Here is a 22,280-nt window from a genome sequence, read left to right as displayed (position 1 = left end):
CCCTTCCTCCACTATCAACTCTGCTCTTAAACACATCTCCCCCATTTCACGTACATCTGCTCTCACTCCATCCTCCCGCCACCCCACTAGGAATAGGGATCCCCTGGTCCTCACCTACCACCCCACCAGCCTCCGGGTCCAACAGATTATTCTCCGTAACTTCCGCCACCTTCAACGGGATCCCACCACTAAGCACATCTTTCCCTCCGCCCCCCCCCCCGCATTCCGCAGGGATCGCTCCCTACACAACTCCCTTGTCCATTCGTCCCCCCCATCCCTCCCCACTGATCTCCCTCTTGGCACTTATCCGTGTAAGCGGAACAAGTGCTACACATGCCCTTACACTTCCTCCCTTACCACCATTCAGGACCCCAAACAGTCCTTCCAGGTGACGCAACACTTCACCTGTGAGTCAACTGGGGTGATACACTGCGTCCGGTGCTCCCGATGTGGCCTTTTATATATTGGCGAGACCCGACGCAGACTGGGAGACCGCTTTGCTGAACATCTACGCTCTGTCCGTCAGAGAAAGCAGGATCTCCCAGTGGCCACATATTTTAATTCCACATTCCATTCCCATTCTGACATATCCACGCCCTCCTCTACTGTAAAGATGAAGCCACACTCAGGTTGGAGGAACAACACCTTATATTCCGTCTGGGTAGCCTCCAACCTGATGGCATGAACATCGACTTCTCTAACTTCCGCTAGGCCCCACCTCCCCCTCGTACCCCATCTGTTACTTATTTTTATGCACACATTCTTTCTCTCACTCTCCTTTTTCTCCCCCTGTCCCTCTGAATATACCTCTTGCCCATCCTCTGGGTCCCCCCCCCCCCGTCTTTCTCCCCGGGCCTCCTGTCCCATGATCCTCTCGTATCCCCTTTTGCCAATCACCTGTCCAGCTCTTGGCTCCATCCCTCCCCCTCCTGTCTTCTCCTATCATTTTGGATCTCCCCCTCCCCCTCCAACTTTCAAATCCCTTACTCACTCTTCCTTCAGTTAGTCCTGACGAAGGGTCTCGGCCTGAAACGTCGACTGCACCTCTTCCTAGAGATGCTGCCTGGCCTGCTGCGTTCACCAGCAACTTTGATGTGTGTTGCTTGAATTTCCAGCGTCTGCAGAATTCCTGTTGTTTGCGTTCAAATAAAAGGCATGGCTTGTGGCCGTCCATGAGTGCCAGCATATCATTCATGAGCTCAGATGGCGTGCGGTCGCCCAGGCCGTCCATGTGTAGGAGCCGCGCGTCTCGTTCGCGGCGGGAGAGTCCGAAGGTACGGATCAGAAGCACCTTAAGCTTAGTGTACCTGTCCTCCGTTGGTGGCTGGCGTAGGAAGTCGATGATCTGGCCTACCGTCTCCTGGTTGAGCGTGCTGACTATGTAGTAGTACCACGTGGTGTCAGCTGTAACGTCTCTGATATTGAACTGGACCTCAGCCTGCTCGAACCAAACATGGGGCTGAGTGGCCCAGAAAGTCGGAAGCTTCAGAGAGACCACGCTGTATGAGTTGCTCGAACTCATGGCTGGTCGCTGAGTCGCTGGCTCCAGATGCCGTCTGGAACGCCAGGGTCACCAATGTAGTCACGCACAAACGTACTACTAAAGAAACACACGGAGACAGAGACAGCTGAAATCAGAATGCCTTTACTGATTCAAAATCACGCGCTTAAATCTCCCCTCCCATGGGCCCCTGCAACCCACGGGGCGGGCGTGACGTCAGACTGTCCCCGGAAGGTCCGCCCCGAGCAGGTAGTCCCAAACGCGCTCCCGATGGCAGTTCGAGTCCCGCGTGTGCGGGCCACCACAGTGGCATGTTTTAACAACAAACAGATAAATATTGAAACTTGGCTTCTGAACTGATTTTACTGGCAATGTGCTCTCAATGATAATGCTGTTAATGTGCCATCTTGCTAAATAACCCTTCATTCCTATAGATTCACCTGTTTTTGTCAGCTTTGCCATCCATTCTACCTCTGATTGTTTGACTCTAATTTTGTTAACCAGCTACTTATTGGGACTTTATCAAACATTTTCTGGAAACCCACATAGACCACATCTACTGTATTCCCTTCATTAATCTTCTCTATTATCCCATCAATCCAGTTAACCAACCATGATTTGCCTTGGAGACGTCCATAGTTCTCATTTATGAACTCTATCTTTTCTATTATTATTTTCTCTAGAATTTTGCTTCTAAGGAGTTTCCCATCTGTAAAATTATCCATTCAAACTGTAACTGTGGAGCATGTCCATGCACCCTCTTTGAAGAAAATTATGAGACATGCCATTTTCCAGTTCTCTGGAACCTCTCCAATATCTCGGAATTATCAGAAGATTATTCCAAACCCTCTACAAGATCTACCACTTCCTTCAAGATACCATATGGGTGCTAGATGACATAATTCTTTAAGCATAACCAGTGTTTCCAGTAACCCTTTAATTTTCATACAATCTCTTCTTAATCTCTCTTGCCTTCTTTTTTCCCCCTCATTCCTGTGCTAACAAGAAGCAAATTTATTATAATCAATTGAGGTTGCATCACATTAGAAATATTCATCATAATTCACACTGCCTTTCCTATTGTTTTGGTTGATCTGCCAAATGTACTTGATGCCAAAACATCAATAGTATCTACTCCAGCGTAAGCTATTAAAAAAAAGACTTCAAATATACATTATTTCTTCAGATTAGCTGCAACTAGTGGATTAAAAAATCAGATCATGGCACATGGTTTAGTAGGCAAGAGGTGGATCATCTCTTCAGAGAGGTTTTTCACCTGGTCTCTATCTCTCTCTCCACAGGTCATCTTCAAAGGAGTGCAAGAGAAGAAAAGAGGAATCATCGGACTGGATGATATCAGTTTTCAAAAAGGGCACTGCTCTGGAAAGCCTTGGGGGCAGTAAAAAAGAGTGGGTTTCATATCTGAAAGGACATCACCTCATCTCCTCTGTCTGTAGGAGGACTGAATGCAAGGGGAGAGGCAACTGACTGCATTCTATTTGACTCCTGGGTACAAGTTGTGCAAACAGTCTACGCTAGACACGGCCCTCCAAGGGCACAGGAGTTCAAACAAACTCCACATTTCCAATAATCATTATCTTGTGTGCTTATACAATTAGTCTGCAATCCAGTAATATTGAGGAATGTGTCTGTGAAATGTCTGTAACTAGAGGGGTGTTGTTTGAATAGCAGTTCTAAATAAATGACTCATCAATTGACTTGCTATCATATTAGGCAGCATTGTAGTACAAACTTAGTTCAATGCCAACTCTGTCAACATCCCATGGAATGATTTCTGTATAATTGTTACTTTGGCCTTGGTATTTCTTACTGGAAGCTTCCTGGAGAATTATCCTGATGAGTCTTGTCCCTCAGATGAGAAATTTCTCATGTAACATGAAACTTGAGTCCAGCATTGCCATGTTAGAAACTTCCACCTCTAAAGTTAACCAGATCCTTGACATAAATGCAGTGTAATGTGTCAGATGTTTTAAGAGACTTCTGTCAGTACTCAACTCAAATGATCCCTGGTCCTCTCTCACTCTTTCCAGCCACTCTTGCCCTTACACTTTGCAGGACTAAGTCTTTCCTGTGGTCACCTTATATCGTAGTGCCCACCACCTCATTATAGGTTTGTATTGGAGGACCTGTTAAATTGCTATCACTACCATCTCAGCTTAAAGCTGATAGTTGGCTCCTTGCACAGTCAGGTATGAAGCATATTGTAACAATGGGAAACCACTTATTTCATGTGGGTGGTTTCCTGCACCGCGCATGGTCTCATCCAGCTGTACTGTCATGGACTGTGGCTTAATAATCCACATTTCTCCCTCACATTTTAGTCACTTAACTTGCAAATTGGGATGTCATTGTGGTCTTTCCTTGAACACGTTCCTACAATATGCTTTTGCTTTTACTTGTTTAGTAACTGACATTGAACAACAACTATAACCATTCAAAAATGTACTTAACTGTAAATTAATTCATTATGGTTTTAGATGATTGTCTCACTCTATTTAAAATGAGTTTCACATTTACATGAGCATATACTTACTGAAAATGTTTGTACGTCAAGGCACTCAATGGTACTGTATAAACACTGCAGGGAAACAGTTGTACTTTGACAAGCTTTTCAGGCAGCAATTGAGAAGTTTTGTAACACTGACTAGGATTGCAGTGTAATCTAATGGACACGTGACAATGTGCAGCTCAATTCCTCATTTTTTTAAATGGTAAATATGCTCATTATATTTTTATAATGTAGTATTTAAATAAAAGTTTTCTTTCAGCAGGAGTAAACCAAGCTGTCCAGACTACAGTGGTCCTTGTCTGGTCGCCAGGGTGCAGCAACCTACCCCAGTGGGCTTTGTTCATACTTACTGTTAAGTAGTCTTCATCACAACACGGGTATTACAGTAAAGGATGCAACTATCCTCCCTCTACTATAGCCACCAATTATGATAATGTGGAACATAGAAATCTACAGTCCATTACAGGCACTTCAGCCCACAATGTTGTGCCGACCATTTAAACTACTCTAGAAACTGACTAGAATTTTCCTACCGCACAGCCCTCTATTTTCCTAAGCACCATAGCTCCATGTACCTGTCTAAGAGTTTCTTAAGAGACCCTATTGTATCGGCCTCTACCACCGTCGCCGGCAGTGCATTCCACATACTCTCTGTGTGAAGAACTTACATCTGACATCCTCCTTGTACCTACTTCCAAGCACCTTAAAACTACACGGGGTATCCCCTTGTGTTACCCATTTCAGCCCTGGGGAAAGCCTCTGGCTATCCACACGATCAATGCCTCTCATCATCTTATAGAAAAACACAGAAAACCTACAGCACAATACAAGCCCTTCGGCCCACGAAGTTGTGCCGAACATGTCCCTAGCTTAGAATTTACTAGGGTTACCCATAGCCCTCTATTTTTCTAAGCTCCATGTACCTATCCAAAAGTCTCTTAAAAGACCTTATCATATCTGCAAAGACCCTATTGTATCTGCAAATTTTATTGTATATAGAAATTTTATCAGGTCACCTCTCATTCCCCGTTGTTCCAAGGAGAAAAGGCCAAGTTCACTCAACCTATTCTTATAAGGCACGCTCCCCAATCTAGGCAACATCCTTGTAAATCTCCTCTTGACATAGCTGTATGGTCAGTCCTTGTATACCTGCGTCATGTTGGCATTTATTGGCTTGTTTTGTAATCCTTGTTAAACAACACCCATGAGCAGCATTGGGTGGCACTGTGACACTGTGTTTACGATGGTGGCTATATTTTCTAGAGTTTTAACTCATTATTTCACATAGTAAACATTGTAGTCTGAATATACTTTTTGTACCCCATATCTTGCTGTCATTTTGATTACTTGACATCTTCAGATCCATTTGGGGTGTGACCATTTAACACAGGCAGGAATGGCATTTCTTTATGAAGTTCATGGCAGTAAGTCAACTTAAGCCACCCATTCATTGGAATGGATTTCAAGTGCTGATTTTGTAATAAATAATTAACTTGTACACAAGTGCCTGCTCTTAATAGTATTAGACATCACTGATCTTTGAATAATAATGCCCCTGATAGTGCTCCACAGGAGGAATCATTGCAAAAAGGTAGTAATTCTCCTGCCTGTCTGCTCTGTGACCCTGAGCTGGAGTTACCAAGAGTTAGACTGTTTTAAATAGCTGAAGCTGGTGGTGTTTTTGACACTATTAAGCTGCATTTAGGGATGTGGATAGGAAAGCTTGGAAAAGGACATGGGTGGGGGGGGAGGGTTTGGTGAGTATAGGATGGTTGCAGTTAGGAAGCAGTATTGCAGCAGCAGCAGCAACCTGGGTTCAACCCCGCTGCTGTCTGTAAAGAGTTTGTACCTTCTCCCTGTGACCCTGCAGGTACTTTGGTTCCCTTCCACATCCCAAGACGTACGGGTTAGAACTGAGGAAGCTCATTGAGTTAGTGAGGGTGGCTGGCGGCAGCCCTTCAGAGACCTGCTTGTTCTTTGTGAACAGTTCTCAGGAATGGAACCGTTCAATAACCTAGGGACTGCTTGTATGAGAAAGATGAGGTAAATGATGATGGATTTCATTCTTTGATGGACATTAGTTGACCAGTTTGCCTTCTAACATGGTTTTTGAAAACAACATGAATTTAATACTCAAGCTGTTATAGTGTGATGTTATACTGGATATCATAAATCTTGTGAATACCAGAAGCTGCATTTTAACTGCAAGTCTCCAAATTTTCAGCTCTCTTGTTTGCCTTTATATGGGATTTCAGAGTGCAGGATGAGGCCCTATGGCATCCCATGGATCTGACACGCCCATTTGAACAAAGCAACCAATTAATCCCAAACCACCCAAGTACTGCACAGATTTACGAACAACAGCAGATCCCCAAAAGCCAGGACGTGTGACTGAATGATTTTTTTGGTATGGAATTAAATGGTTGAATGAGCTGAAGAACATGTATATTCTGCTCAAGCTATATAAAGTCTATTACATTAACTGAATATTAATCAAAAAGAAGTTACCTACTGTGCAATCATCAGCATGTAAAGCTCATCTCCTCCTAAAGATGAAGTGAGATTCGAAAATATTTTGTATATACCATTAGCGATGTTTGTTTAGGACATTTTGTTAATATAGTAAACTATTCCAAAGCACGTCATGGGAGTAGCAACCAAATTTTATCAGAAGCCAAATTAGGAGGTATTAGGACAACTGCTCAAAAGCTTAAATTAGAAGGTTCTAAAGATGACATAAAGGAGCAAAGTGGATTGGCCCCTGGAGGAAAATCTAGCATGCCATGCTGCCAATAACCGGGTGGTTTTGAAGTAAAGGCAGTGCAAGCGAATACACAACAGTACAAGTTTAAAACAGTTATTCAGTTAGCTTTGTTTGATAATTATGTGGTCAACAATGCTATCAAATGATTCCATTAAACTCAAGACCCACACTCAGAAAATCAGAACTTTTTGGACTGATTCCTTGGGAACAACTAGTCTTGGGAACACATTTAACAAATTAAGCAAAATTAGAAATAAATCCAACATTCAGTTAAGCTAACCAAAAATTGTAGCTTGAGAGATACAAGAATCGATGTGCTGAATGATTCTTTACCTCAACAATTTTTGCATTAATAGTGAACATAAAAGAGAATTTCTAAAGAACTTAAGAAGGAGAAAGTTAGCTGTAGAGCATTAACTTCACGTGATAAAAAGTCATAGACATGAAATGTTAAAAGTTTCTGCTTCTATAAATGCTGCCCAACCTGCTGACTATTTCTAACATTTTCCATTTTTATGTAAGATTTCTGGCATCTGCACTTCCACTTGTTTTTTTTCATTATAATTTATTCTTTCCCCTCTATGTTCTCCTTCTTCCATTTATAGGTTTCACAAAAGTTTCAGAACTTTAGCTCAAAATCTCTCATTACTTGCAAACCAACCTATTAATCCATGGATTTTAGTGACTGATAAAAGTAATTGGAAGCTAAGGAAACTGCAACATCAGATCTATATTTGAAGGAGAGGAATATTTTGCATTCACATCCTAAGTAGCAACTACTTTGTTGGTGAACTTACATAGTTGGCAAATGATGGGCTTATTCCATTCTTGCCTGCCTCTTCTTTTGTGCTGAATTTCTACTATCAGTAGCTGCCTTTCCACTCATTGCACACCAGATCCCCATTCTTTAGCTCAGTTTTTACAGAGTTATATTAGCACTGCAACCGGATGCCAAGGGAGGGAGGTGACTGCTTTCACTGATGTTGAGGGAGGAACTGCTGTAAAGTGAAAGGCAATGGACAGGGCCCGTTAAAAGTCAAGGTAGCATGAAGCAGATGGGAAAGAGGGTTCTGAAACTAGGGTGAAATACATGAATTCAGTGGTGCAGTAAGAATTGTATGAAATAGTGGAATTGTATAGGAGCACTCAGTGGAGAGCTAGAACAGTCTGGGAGATGAACATGTGGAGAACCAAAAATCTTGGAGAAGACAAAACTAGTAGATAGAGGAAAGATTTTGTAACACAAAAGATACTGGGAAAATTTCTGTGTACCTTTGTGACCATTTGTGGAATGACTGTTGTCTGCTTGCACAATGATTAAGTGAAATAGCTCTAAAAATGTTGCAATTGGATCATCATATGCCAATTATTTTTTGTTTGGATTATGTTAGCCCTTGGCAATGAGTATTCATTATGGTGGACTTTATTTTATTTAAGTAAAAGTTCCATTTCTCTATAATTTAAAACTCTTAATGGCATCCAACTTAATTTTATGACTTAATATTGGATTATCTTGGAATGTAATGAGATACAGGATTTTTGTTGGTTGAAATCTTCCCAACCACTAAAGTCTAGCTAACTGGCCTATAATTTTCCTTCTTCCTCCCTCCCTTCTTAAAGAGTGGAGTGACATTTGCAATTTTCCAGTCCTCAGGAACCATTCCAGAATCTAATGATTTTTGAAAGATCATTACTAATGCCTCACAATCTCTTCAGCATTTCACAGGTTGGGAAGACGTTGGAGCCCATTATTGAGCATGAGGTTGAGGGGTACTTAGAGGCATATGATTTAAAAAAAAAGCCAAAGCCAGCATGGTTTCCATCAGGGGAAATCATGCCTGATAAGTTTGATGGAGTTCTTTGAGGAAGTAACAGCCAGGATAGATCAAAGGAGAGTCATTGTACATTGTTTACTTGGAATTTCAGAAAGCCTTTGACAAGGTGCTGCACAAGAGGATGCTTAACAAGCTGATGGTATTAGAGGAAAGATACTGGCGTGGAAAGAAGAGAAGCTGACTAGCAGGAAGCAAATAAAGGGGGCCTTTCCTGGTTGGCTGTAGGTGACTAGTGGTGTTCTGCAGGGGTCGTATTGGGATTGCTTCTTTTCATGTTAAATGTCAATGATTTTGATGATGGAATTGATGGCTTTGTGGCCAGGTTTATGGGTGATATGAAGATAGGTGGAGGGGCAGGTAGTGTTGAGGAAGCAGGGAGTCTGCAGAAGGACTTTGATGGGTGGGAAAATGGGCAAAGAACTGGCAGATGGAATATAGTGTAGGGAAATGTATTGTTATGCACTTTCGTAGAAGGAATGAGGCAGTAATGTATTTTCTAAATGGGGAAAAAATTCAAAAATCTGATGTACAAATGGACTTGGGAGCCCTTATGCAGGATTCCCTAGAAGTTAACTTGCAGGTTGAGTTGGGGACAAGGAAGGCAATTGCAATCTTAGCATTCATTTCGAGAGGACTAGAATATAAGAGCAAGGATGTGATGCTGAGGCTTTACAAGGCATTTAGTCAGAGTGCACTTGGAGTATTGTGAGCAATTTTGGGCCCCTTATCTAAGAAACGATATACTGGCATTGGAGAGGGTCTATAGGAGGTTCACGTGCTTATTCCAGGAAAGAAAGGGTTAATGTATGAGGAGGGTTTGATGACTCTGGGTCTGTGCTCACTAGAGTTTAGAAGAATGAAGGGGATCTCCTTAAACCTAGTCTAATCATGGGACTATTTACGATGACCTAATAACCTACCTGTTTATGACTGTGGAAGGAAACTGGAGAGCCAGAGACAACCCATGCACTCCATAGGGAGGACGTACAGAGACTCTTTACAAAATGGCACCAGGGTTGAACTCTGAACACCCAAGTACGTTCTGAGCTGCAATAGTGTCACGCTAACCACTATGCTACCGTGGTACCCTATAAAGCAGAGGTTGATAGGTTCCTTATTAGTTAGGGCACCAAAGGTTATGGAGAGAAAGCAGGTGAATGGAGTCGAGAGAGATAATATATCAGCCTTAATGGAATGGTGGAGTGGACCCAATAGGCCATATGTTCTAAATCTGCTCCTAGGTCTTATGGTCTTATTTACAGATCCTCTCTTCTACCTTACTCCTTAGTGCCCTACTGCTCACCATACAAGTTCTACCCTGATTTGTCCTCCCATAGTGCAATACTTCACAGTTGGCCGCATTAAATTTCATTTTGAAGACCAAATGACAGAACCTTTTTGACAAATCTCCCATGCCGGACCTTGCTGAAGTCTATGTAGACAACACCTACTGCCTTGGCTTCATCAACTTTCCTGGTAACTTTCTCAAAAAACTCCAAGATTGGTTAGACATGACCTACTCCACAGAAAGCCATGTTGGCAATCCCTAATCAGTCCCTGTTTATCCAAATACCTACGTAATCATTCCCTTAGAATACCTTCCAATAACTTACCCACTACTGATGTCAAGCTCACCGGCCTATATGACTTGATATGACTCAATGGGATGCAGGTGACTAAGTTGACGTTGTAGACTTTCAGTAAGGAAGGATGTAGTTTAAACAGCTTCTTCCCTCTGCTATCTGATTCCTAAATGGACATTGAATCTTTGGACACTACCTCCCTTTTTTAAAAAAATATACAGTATTTCTGTTGCAGGTTTAAAATAAAATCTATACAATTAACATATACCGTAATTGATTTATGTATTTATTATTTTTTAATTTTATTTATTATTTAAAAAAATTATTTATTATTTTTAAAAAAGTTATTTATTTTTTTCTCTCTGCTAGATTATGTATTGGATTGAACTGTTGCTGCTAAGTTAACAAATTTCACATCACATACCAGTGATAATAAACCTGATTCTGATTTAGCTGGGATAATAATTGATAAGTGAGTACTAAAAAGATTAGCAGCATATTAATGATCTGAACTTGGGTGACTTGACCGCATTTAACACAAATCTTGGAAAGGTAGTCAACTTTGAAGGAGAGTAATAGATTTCAAGGAGATTCAGACAGTCTGCTGGAATGAGCACAAAGATGGCAGATCAAATTTAATACTGAGAAATGAAAGGAAATCTAAGTACAAAAAAGTCAATACAAACTTCATAAAGCACTGATTCAACCTCAGGTAGTGGTATTGTATTGGGATTTGGTTAAAAAAGAAGGCTGTCAAAGGGGTGCTGATTAGATTTAGTGAAATAATTCAAGGGGTATGGAACTTCGGTTATGTTGAGAAATTGGGATTGTATTGGGACTGTTCTCCATGGAGTGGAGGTGGTTATGAGGAAATTGAGACATACTTAAAATCATAAAGCATATATGAAGCATAGCTAGAGAGAAATTGTTTCTATTGGTGAAGGGTCAAGACCAGGGGACATAAGATGGTGATTGGCAGGCCTATGAGGAAATGGCAGATGACTAATTGACTAGAAATTGCATAGGCATGCTTTATTGTCTGATTAGCTTCTTTGTGTCATTCTATGACCCTAAGAAATAAATACTATTTTTGTAAAGATTTCTCTCTCAATAATATTGTCTTCAGAGAAAAACAAGAGAACCAAAGTTGCTAGAATACAAGTCCGTCACTAGTCTGAAAACATACATCATCCTTCCTTCAATGAGTTAGCAGTTTCAAAGTACTCACTTAACAATCTTTAGAAGTTCCATCACTAATCAGAACTATACTGATTCAAGGAGCAATCCATCAGGACATCTAATGACAACTAAATAGTGCTGCTACCCATTTACCTCAGCTTGAGGATAAAAAAAAGATGCCAATGATCATATTGTGTCAAGAGTAAATTACCAAATACATAGTAGCCTCAAAATTATCTTCATAGTGAGTAAACAATATACATTAGATTTCCTTTGCGCTGTTCTTAACTTTTTCTGCCAAACCTAGATCATTCCTGGATTCCTGAAGCAGACTGGAGTTGCAGCTGTAACTTATCAATGACTTTGGAGTTTCGAGCTTCATTACTGCGTTAGGCTCAAGTCCAACAATGTGTAATGAGACATCAATCATGAATGGTGTAAGGGGAAAATCCATGAGACACACGTCTTGAGAATGAATCAGATGTTGCAAAGTATGAACTAATAAAATGCAGGGCAACACAGATGATATCTTCCAATGGCAGATTTACAAACTCCCTGCTCCACTTTCTTATTCAGGCATCTTCCCCCTTCCTTTCCAGTCCTGAAGAAGGGTCTCAGCCCAAAACATAGACTATTTGCTCATTTCCATGGATGCTGCTTGACCTGCTGAGTTCCTCCAGTATTTTGTTGTGGTATTTTTCAACTGTTCATGTTTTTGCAAATAAATATTTAAATTAACCTCTTCCTGATTTACACAAGGCTCCACTTCCCAATACAAAGAACTGCTACCTACATGAATGCTAATGTCATGTCACTTGTGGATTCAGGAAGACAAATACCGAAAAAAATATTATCTACTTTAGTACATGAAGTTTTCAATGTAGCAAAATGTCCTATAGGAGTATTATCAGTCAAAGGAGATTTAGGACAGATGACTAAACGTTAAATGAGTAGGCTTTAAGGGATGTCCTCAATTAGGAGAGAAGTAAAGAGGAGATTTAGGGAAGGAATTCCAGAGCTCAAGAGCCCAGGCAGCTGGAGATATGGCTATCATTTGTGGAGTGGTTACAATTGGAACCAGAGTGAAATATCTGATGAGTTAAGCAATATTATAGTATTTAAACACAAGTGCAAAATAAGCGAGAAAAATTAATCTTCACTACACACTTAGAGATGGTCTGCATCCAGAGTGCTTAAGGAAGTAGCCCAAGAAATAGTGGATGCATTAGTGATAATTTTTCAAAACTCTTTAGATTTTGGACTAGTTCCTGAGGACTGGAGGGTGGCTAATGTAACCCCACTTTTTAAAAAAGGAGGGAGAGAGAAACCAGGGAATTATAGACCGGTTAGCCTAACATCGGTGGTGGGGAAACTGCTAGAGTCAGTTATCAAAGATGTGATAACAGCACATTTGGAAAGCGGTGAAATCATCGGACAAAGTCAGCATGGATTTGTCAAAGGAAAATCATGTCTGATGAATCTCATAGAATTTTTTGAGGATGTAACTAGTAGAGTGGATAGGGGAGAACCAGTGGATGTGGTATATTTGGATTTTCAAAAGGCTTTTGACAAGGTCCAACACAGGAGATTAGTGTGCAAACTTAAAGCACATGGTATTGGGGGTAAGGTATTGATGTGGATAGAGAATTGGTTGGCAGACAGGAAGCAAAAAGTGGGAATAAACGGGACCTTTTCAGAATGGCAGGCAGTGACTAGTGGGGTACCGCAAGGCTCAGTGCTGGGACCCCAGTTGTTTACAATATATATTAATGACTTAGATGAGGGAATTAAATGCAGCATCTCCAAGTTTGCGGATGACACGAAGCTGGGTGGCAGTGTTAGCTGTGAGGAGGATGCTAAGAGGATGCAGGGTGACTTGGATAGGTTAGGTGAGTGGGCAAATTCATGGCAGATGCAATTTAATGTGGATAAATGTGAAGTTATCCACTTTGGTGGCAAAAATAGGGAAACAGATTATTATCTGAATGGTGGCCGATTAGGAAAAGTGGAGGTGCAACGAGACCTGGGTGTCATTATACACCAGTCATTAAAAGTGGGCATGCAGGTACAGCAGGCGGTGAAAAAGGCGAATGGTATGCTGGCATTTATAGCAAGAGGATTCGAGTACAGGAGCAGGGAGCTACTACTGCAGTTGTACAAGGCCTTGGTGAGACCACACCTGGAGTATTGTGTGCCCTAATCTGAGGAAAGACATCCTTGCCATAGAGGGAGTACAAAGAAGGCTCACCAGATTGATTCCTGGGATGGCAGGACTTTAATATGATGAAAGACTGGATGAACTAGGCTTATACTCATTGGAATTTAGAAGATTGAGGGGGGATCTGATTGAAACGTATAAAATCCTAAAGGGATTGGACAGGCTAGATGCAGGAAGATTGTTCCCAATGTTGGGGAAGTCCAGAATGAGGGGTCACAGTTTAAGGATAAAGGGGAAGCCCTTTAGGACCGAGATTAGGAAAAACTTCTTCACGCAGAGAGTGGTGAATCTGTGGAATTCTCTGCCACAGGAAACAGTTGAGGCCAGTTCATTGGCTATATTTAAGAGGGAGTTAGATATGGCCCTTGTGGCTAAAGGGATCAGGGGGTATGGAGGGAAGGCTGGTACAGGGTTCTGAGTTGGATGATCAGCCATCATCATACTGAATGGCGGTGCAGGCTCGAAGGGCCGAATGGCCTACTCCTGCACCTATTTTCTATGTTTCTATGCAGAAGTGTCCTACTATAAAAAGCATCAAGAATTCCTGTCATACAAGTATTAAATATTCCCACTCATTAGTCTTCAAGATTCATGATTACTTATGAAACACTGATGTTGAATCTCTATGGAGATTAAACTTTAATCAGTTAAAAACACACAGAAACCGTAACAAGATTGCACAGTGGAAAATTCCAACAGTAAAGCCCCGACTCTTCAAAACTACAGCTGCAATCTGAAATTCTAACTTCTTTCACTCCTCCAGCAAACACGGTAATCCTTCCTGTGCTTGACAACAAGTTAAGTTGTGTTAACAGTGCTCACAATTATGGAAGGAGAAAGTCTTCACAATGCTTCTATTGTTCATAGGCAATTAGAGCGTGCAGTAACTACAAGGCCACAAGGTAAAATCCCAGACTGTTGCTCTGAGAAACTTTATAAAACGTGACCAGAAACAGTTTAATCTGTAGGTTGGACAAAGCTAGCAGCTCAGAAGCAGGCTCTAAAGAACAAAACTCTGCTCATGCAGGGCGAAAGCTCAAACATTCACATTCTCATCCTTTCCATTTATCTCATAGCATTGCAACTGAGGCAGTAATCCACAATTATTTTAAGATAGTATTAGAAAAGCTGATTTCAGACAATATCCTTTTCCTTTACAAAGGTTCAGAATTAGAAGTCACCATCATCTCTTGTCACTGGCTCAGTTAGATTTGCAGTTTCCACAGTGGAATTCAAATTCTTCACCAAGGGCTAGACAATAAAACTTGTTGGCCAACAGTTTATTCCACTTACACACTAACTTTGATTATTGTGACTGTATGTTTATTTACTTTTTTCTCTGACAGCCTAGCTTACCTGGTAGCTTCGTGGTTGATGAGCTTGACTCTTCTGCTGGGTCTTCAACATGCTCTTCCTTATATTAAACTAGGATATGAGAAACCTAATCATTGCTAATGAATGTGCTGAAATTTCAGAATGGAAAGTCCTTTAACACGCTTTGTTTTTATTAAATTTTGGTCTGCACAATGCATGACAAACTTTAGGAGAGACTGATACCGGATTTAAGTTATCATTCCAGGTGAAGAACCTTCATTTCTTCAGAAATGTGGCATCCTCCTCTACATTGTAATTCAACAGTAGATTGGGTGATTGCTTTGCAGAGCACCTGCACTCAGTCTTGAGGGGTGACCCTGAGCTTCTCATTGGCTACCCTTCAATTCTCTACTCTGAGATCTCTAGCCTCCTGCACTGTTACAAGCAACATCACCTTATCTTTCATCTGGGCGTGTTGCAGCCTGCTGGACTCAGTGTTGAATTCTCCAACTCCAGACAACTAGCTCTTTTTCACCAACACACAAGGTGTTGTAGGAGATCAGGAGGTCAGGTAGCATCCATGAGAAGCAATGACACTAATGAAATAGGTAGACAAGGTTTTGAAGAGAGATTTTAGGGAGTGAGATAGAAAGCTGAAAAACAGGACCTCCAGAGTAGTAACCCCTGGATTGCTGCCCATGCAACACGACAGTTAGGGTAACAATAGCATGATTTAGCAAGTGAATGTGTGGCTGAGGAACTGGTGCAGGGTGCAGGGGGCAGGGGTTCGGATTAATGTTTTATCGGCATCTTTTCTGGGAAAGGTACAACTTGTACAAAAGGGACGGGTTACAGCCCGATGGGGACTGATATCCTCGCGGGCAGGTTTGCTGGAGTAGTTTGACAGTGTTTAAACTAATTTGGCAGGGAGATGGGAACTGGAGTGATAGGGCTCAGGATGGAGCAGTTAGTTACAAACACAGGCAGTGTGTACTGAGACTACTAGCAAGGAGAGGCTGATAACTGGGCAAAATTGCAGTCAACAGGATGACAAAATTGAAGAGGGTGAATCCGGCACATAAGTTGTTATAGTTGAATGTGTGCTGTTTATGGAATAAAGTAGAAGAATGAGTAGCACAGTTACAGATTGGCATGTATGATGTTGTGGGCATTACTAAATTATGGCTAAAAGAAGATTATAGTTGGGAACTTAACATCCAGGGATACACATTGCATCGAAAGGATAGGTAGGAAGGCAGAAGCGAAGGGGTAGCTCTGTGGGTAAGAAATTAAACCAAAGCGTTAGAAGAAGGTGACAAGGGTTGGAAGGTGTTGAATTGATTATATATTTGGACTTTCAGAAAGCCTTTGACAAGGTGCCACACATGAGACTCCTAACCAAGTTAAGAACCCATGGTATTACTGACATGGTTAGACCATTGGCTGATTGGCTGGAGGCAGTGAGTGGAAATAAAAGTATCCTTTTCTGGTTGGCTGCTAATGACTGGTGGTGTTCCGCAGGGGTCAGTGTTGGGACCACTTCTTTTTATGCTGTATATAAATGATTTAGATGATGGAATAGATGGCTTTGTTGCCAAGTTTGCAGATGATATGAAGATTGGTGAAGGGGCAGGTAGTGTTGAGGAAATGGGTAGGATACAGAAAGACTTAGACATATTAGGAGAATGGGCAAGAAAGTGGCAAATGAAATGCAATGTTGGAAAGAGCATGGTCATGCACTTTGGTAGTAGAAATAAATATGCAGACTATTTTCTAAACAGAGAGAAAATTCAGGAATCTGAGATGCAGAGGGACTTGTGCAGAACACCCTAAAGGTTAACTTGCAGGTTGAGTTGGTGGTGAGGAAGGCAAATGCCATGTTACCATTAATTTCAAGAGGTCTAGAATACAAGAGCACAATGTGATGCTGAGGCTTTATAAGGCACTGGTGAGGCCTCACCTTGAGTATTGTGTACAGTTTTGGGCCCCTCATCTTAGAAAAGATGTGTTGGCATTAGAGAGGGTCCAGAGGAGGTTCACAAGGATGATTCCAGGAATGAAAGGGTTATCATACGAGAAATGTTTGATGGCTCTGGGACTGTACTTGTTCAAATTCAGAAAGATGAGAGGGATCTCATTGAAACCTTTTGAATGTTGAAAGACTTGACAGAGTAGATGTGGAAATGATGTTTCCCATGGTGGGAAAGTCTTGGACAAGAGGATAGAGGGCCACCCTTTCAAAACAGAGATGTGGAGAAATTTCTTTAGCCAAAGGGTGGTGAATTTGTTGCTACATGCAGCTGTGGAGGCCATGTCACTGGGTGTATTTAAGACAGAGATTGATAGGTTCTTGATTGGTCAAGACATCAAGGGTTATGGGAAGAAGGCTGGGAACTGGTGTTGAGGAGGAGAAAAAAAGGATCAGCTATGATTGAATGGTGGAGCAGACTCGATGGGCTAGATGGCCTAATTCTGCTCCATGTCTTATGGTCTATTTGTGGGTACAGCTAAGGAACTGCAAGGGTAAAAATACTCTGATGGGAGTTGTATACAGATCCGCAAACAATAGTAAGAAAGTGGTCCACAAATTACAATGGAAGATAGAAAATGCATGATGAAAGGGCAATGTTACAATAGTGATGGGGAATTTCAATCTGCAGGTAGATTGGGAATATCAGGATGGTGCTGGGTACCAAGAGGGGGAATTTCTCAAAAGCCTACAAGGAGGCTTTTTAGATTAGCTCGTGGTTGAGCCCACTAGGAGAGCAACCATTCTGGATTGGGTGTTGTGCAATGAACCGGAATTGATTAGCGAGCTTATGGTAAAGGGACTCTTTAGGGCAAGTGATCATAATAGGCATCCTTTAGTCTCGTGAGACCACGGATTTGCGCCTTGGAAGATTTCCAGGGTGCAGGCCTGGGAGAGGTTGTATGGAAGACCGGCAGTTGCCCATGCTGCAAGTCTCCCCCCTCCATGCCATTGATGTTGTCCAAGGGACGGGCACTAGGGCCGATACAGCTTGGCACCGGTGTTGTTGCAGAGCAATGTGTGGTTAAGTGCCTTGCTGAAGGACCCAACACGCTGCCTCAGCTGAGGCTCAAACTAGCAACCTTCAGATTACTAGACCAACGCCTTAACCTCTTGGCCACGTGCCAACACACAAGTGATCATAATATGATCAAATTCACCCTGAAATTTGAGAAGGAGAAGCTAAAGTTAGATCTATCAATATTACAATAGAGAAAAAGGAAATTACAGGGGCATGAGAGAGGAGCTGGCTAAAATTAATTGGAAAAGAACATTGGCAGGGATGACAGCAGAGCAGCAATGGCTGGAATTTCTGGAAGCAATTCAGAAGGTGCAGGACATATACATCCCAAGAGGAAGAAGTATTCTAAAGGAAAGATAACACCACCATGACTAACAACAGAAGTCAAAGACAAGATAAGCACCAAAGAGAGTGCATATAATAGAGCAAAGATTGGTGGGAAGTTAGAGGATTGGGAAGTTTTTAAAAGCCAACAGAAGGCAACTAAAAAGGTAAAGATGGAATACAAAAGTAAGCTAGCCGGTACAGTAATATTAAAGAGGATACCATAAGTTTTTTCGGATAAATAAAGTGTAAAAGAGAGGTGAGAGAGGAGATTGGACCACTGGAAAATGATACTGGAGAGGTAGTAATGGTAGAGAAGTAAACAGTGGATGAAATGAGTAAGTATTTTGTATCAGTATTCACTGTGCAAGATATCATCAGTATGATGGAAGATTTAGGGTGTCAGGGATCAGAAGCGTGTGAAGTTGCCATTAATAGGGAGAAAGATCTTGGGAAACTGAAAGGTCTGAAGGTAGATAAGTCACCTGGACTGAAAGGTGTAGACCCTAGGCTGAAGAGATTGTGCAGGCATTAGTAATGATCTTTCAAGAATCACTAGATTCTGGAGTGGTTCCGTCAGACTGAAAAATTGTAAATGTCACTCCACTCTTCAAGAAGAGAAAGAGGCAAAAGAAAAGAAATTATAGGCAGTTAGTCTGAGCTCAGTGGTTGGGAAGATGTTGGAGTAAATTGTTAAGGATGTGGTTTTGGGGGACCTGGAGGCACATGACAAAATAGGCTGCAGTCAGCATGGTTTTGACAAGGGAAAATCTTGCCCAACAGATCTGTTGGAATTCTTTGAAGAAGTAACAAGGAGGATAGGCAAAGGAGAATCGGTGAATGTTGCATAATCAGTGGATTTTCAGAAGGACTTTGACAAGGTGCTATACATGAGTCTGCTCAACAAATTACGAGCCCATGGTATTACAGGAAACATACTAGCATGGATAAAGCAGTGGGAATAAAGGGAGCCTCTTCTGGTTGGCTGCTGGTGACTAGTGGTGTTCCACAGGGGTCTGCGTTGGGAGCGATTCTTTTTACGTTACACAGTATCTCAATGATATGGATGACAGAATTGATGGCTTTGTTGCAAAGATTGTGGACAATATGAAGATAGTTGGAAGAGCAGCTAGTATTGAGGAAGTTGAGGTGCAACAGGAGACCAGATTAGGAGACTGAGCAAAGAAGTCAGGAAGTGTATGGTCATGCACTTTGGTAGCAAAAATTAAAGGGTAGACTATTTTCTAAATAGAGAGAACATTTAAAAATCTGAGGAATTTGCAATTGAGGAAGGCAAATACAATGTTAGCATTCATTTTAAGAGGACTAGAATATAAAAGCAAGGATGTAATGTTGAGGCTTTATAAAGCACTGGTGAGGCCTCACTTGCAATATTGTGAGCAGTTTTGTGCCCCTTATCTAAAAAAGGATGTGCTGACATTGGGGAGGGTTCACAAAAATGATTCTGGGATTGAATGGCTTGTCATATCAAGAATGTTTGAATGCTCTCAGCCTGTACTCACTGGACTTCAGAAGAATGAGGGATGACCTAATTGAAAATTATCGAATGTTGATAGGCCTTGATTAGAGTGGATGAGGACAGGATATTCCCCATGATGAGAGAATCTAACACCAGAGGACACAGCCTCATATGAGAGGGGCATCTTTTTAAAACAGAGATGAGGAGGAATTTCGTTAGCCAGACAGTGGTGAATCTGTGGAATTTGTTGCCACAGGTGGCTGTGGAGGCTAATTCTTTTAGTATATTTAAGGCAGATGTTGATACATTCTTGATTAGTCAGGGCAAGAATGTATATGGGGAGAAGGCAGGAGTTTGGAAGCTGAAATGGAAAATGGACCAGCTGTGATGAAATGGTAGAGCAGACTCAATGGGTTAAATGGCTTAATTCTGCTCCTCTTATCTTATGGTCTTATGGCCTAAATGGATAGTTGAACATCCTTCATCCAGGTCAGATAGTAGCAATAGTCACCACAGGCATACAGACTCAACTCAAAATTAGACACAAAGGATCAGTAGAGGGTGGGGACAAAGTTCTCCAAAGCAATTTTTTTACGAACTCGCATGAACATGCCCTCAGTGCTCAATTGCCACTCAGGATTATGCAGTACATTTTTATTATCAGTGTTTTGGTAGTTATTTTCTAGTTCCTTTGAAAGGTGCTGCCCATTTAAATCCATCTTTTGGGTTTCATTAACATGGTAACTACCCTGTTGAACAGTTTCATCCCTGTCATATATACTGTTTCAGATGCACTTTAAAATTACTGAAAAAAACCTGCAATAATGGCTTAGTTTTGTGCTTAGTACTTAAATAAAGATTGTGCTACAACATGCAGTTAAAATCACAGGTCACAATCAACAAACTTTACATTTCTGAAAGTACTGAAAAACATGATTCATCAGTGGTCTCCTTGCTAAATAACATTCAGATATAAATCTCTACTGTATCAGTGTTATGCATTGGATAACACTGCTCCATGGAGTTTTACCAATGTTGTCATCAGCAGTAAACTGTAGGTTCTTGATCCACATGATTAAGGATTAAGACAAGATTAGACAAGGATTTCAGTCACTGATTCCAGGGTACGGCCCTTGGACGCAGGCATTACCACTCCCTCAGCCAGCTCCGAGTTCTTGCACTTGTCCCTGGTGCTGTGGGTCCGAACGGTTCAGATTTGAGGTGAAGGCACAATCAGTAGTCCTGTCAGTTTCATCTTGTTGATGCCTCCATCCAAGATGCAGACTCGAGGATAAGTTAGCTTCACCAAATGAGCTGCAAACTGAAGAACAAAGGCGGAGTCATTAGCAATGAAGCGTCACAGAAATAGCCCAGTGAAGGGCCAAATGATAACCTGGTGAAGAACCGGTCTCTCTGTTCTAATTTAGGGAAACAAAACTGCTGAACTACTAGCAACTTCACCACCACACCACCTGACCTTTGAAGTGGCCTACAAGTTGGTTAATTCACAGAACTAGGAATGGGCAATAAAGCTTTATCAGTAATGAAGAAGGAAAAATAACTGCCTTTTTGTTCATGAAGGTGAACTTATCATATAAAAAAACCTTCAAATGTACACAAGCATATCAAAATAAAATTCATTATTAATTGTATAGTATAAAAATTGCTAAATGATAGAAAGTCAGCCTGATCTGGTAGGCCTAATCTATTCTGGGGATAATGGAGTGGTTGACTAATTCTGAATCTATGACCTCCTGACAGACTCACTTCCAAGGGCTTCGCAACTCATGTTGTCAGTATTATTATTCCTGTTTTTACTTGCTCAGTTTGTCTTCTTTTGCACAGTGGTTGTCAGCTTTTTTTTATGTTTAATCTTTTTACAGAATTGTATTTCTTTATTTTTTCCCCGTTAGAAAATGAATTTCAAGGTAACATGTGGTAACATATATGCACTTTGATAATAAATATACTTTGAACTTTGATAGCAATTGCATCGATAGGTTTGCAACAAACCCTGACATAATTCGGGGAAAATTGCAGTGATGGAGAGGTGGGAGCATCAATACATTGAACGGAGCAATGATGCCCTGACAGATAGGTGCAGCTTTTTGTGATCCAGCACGTTTCTTTTAAATTGCAGTGCAGATCTGTACTTATTAATTAATTCTAACTGAGATCTGCACTAATCTCTAAATAAAAAGCAATGCAACTTTTCGCAATCTCAGCTAACAACTTTTCTGATTTATGGCAACTTCAGGTTACGGACAGCTCTCAGAACAATCCAGCTTCTGTTCCCCACAGTGGAATCACAACACTAGAAAAGAACAAACCTGCTCAGGGGAGCAGCCTTTGTGGTCCAAATTAATCTTAGGGTTGTATATGGTGACATCTATATACTTCAATAATAAATTTAAAGTGTTATTGATAAGCAAGACAACTACCGGCATTCATGAAACTTATGAGCTATTCCTCCATCAAAGCCCATTTCTCAACCCCCTTCTC

The 22,280-nt window shown here is 41.3% G+C and overlaps 2 protein-coding genes across 4 annotated transcripts in view; one reads left to right on the top strand and one right to left on the bottom strand.

Annotated features, from left to right (window-relative positions):
• The window catches only part of npnta (nephronectin a), a 90,135-nt gene extending 84,780 nt beyond the window's left edge, over positions 1-5,355 (top strand). For all 3 annotated transcript variants that reach the window (XM_072256397.1, XM_072256398.1, XM_072256399.1), the window contains one exon: positions 2,803-5,355. In XM_072256397.1, coding sequence (XP_072112498.1) covers positions 2,803-2,904 — 102 coding nt within the window. In that variant the 3' untranslated portion in view covers positions 2,905-5,355. The remainder of the gene's footprint in view (positions 1-2,802) is intronic.
• Positions 5,356-14,139: 8,784 nt separating this feature from the next.
• The window catches only part of tbck (TBC1 domain containing kinase), a 338,866-nt gene continuing 330,725 nt past the window's right edge, over positions 14,140-22,280 (bottom strand). The window contains exon 26 of the mRNA XM_072256396.1: positions 14,140-21,099. Coding sequence (XP_072112497.1) covers positions 20,989-21,099 — 111 coding nt within the window. The 3' untranslated portion in view covers positions 14,140-20,988. The remainder of the gene's footprint in view (positions 21,100-22,280) is intronic.

The sequence above is a fragment of the Mobula birostris genome, chromosome 4 (genome assembly GCF_030028105.1).
Source record: "Mobula birostris isolate sMobBir1 chromosome 4, sMobBir1.hap1, whole genome shotgun sequence".
Classification (NCBI taxonomy): Eukaryota; Metazoa; Chordata; class Chondrichthyes; order Myliobatiformes; family Myliobatidae; genus Mobula; species Mobula birostris.
The sequence above is the reverse complement of the archived record's forward strand: the minus strand, read 5'-3'. Positions and strand labels throughout refer to the sequence as shown.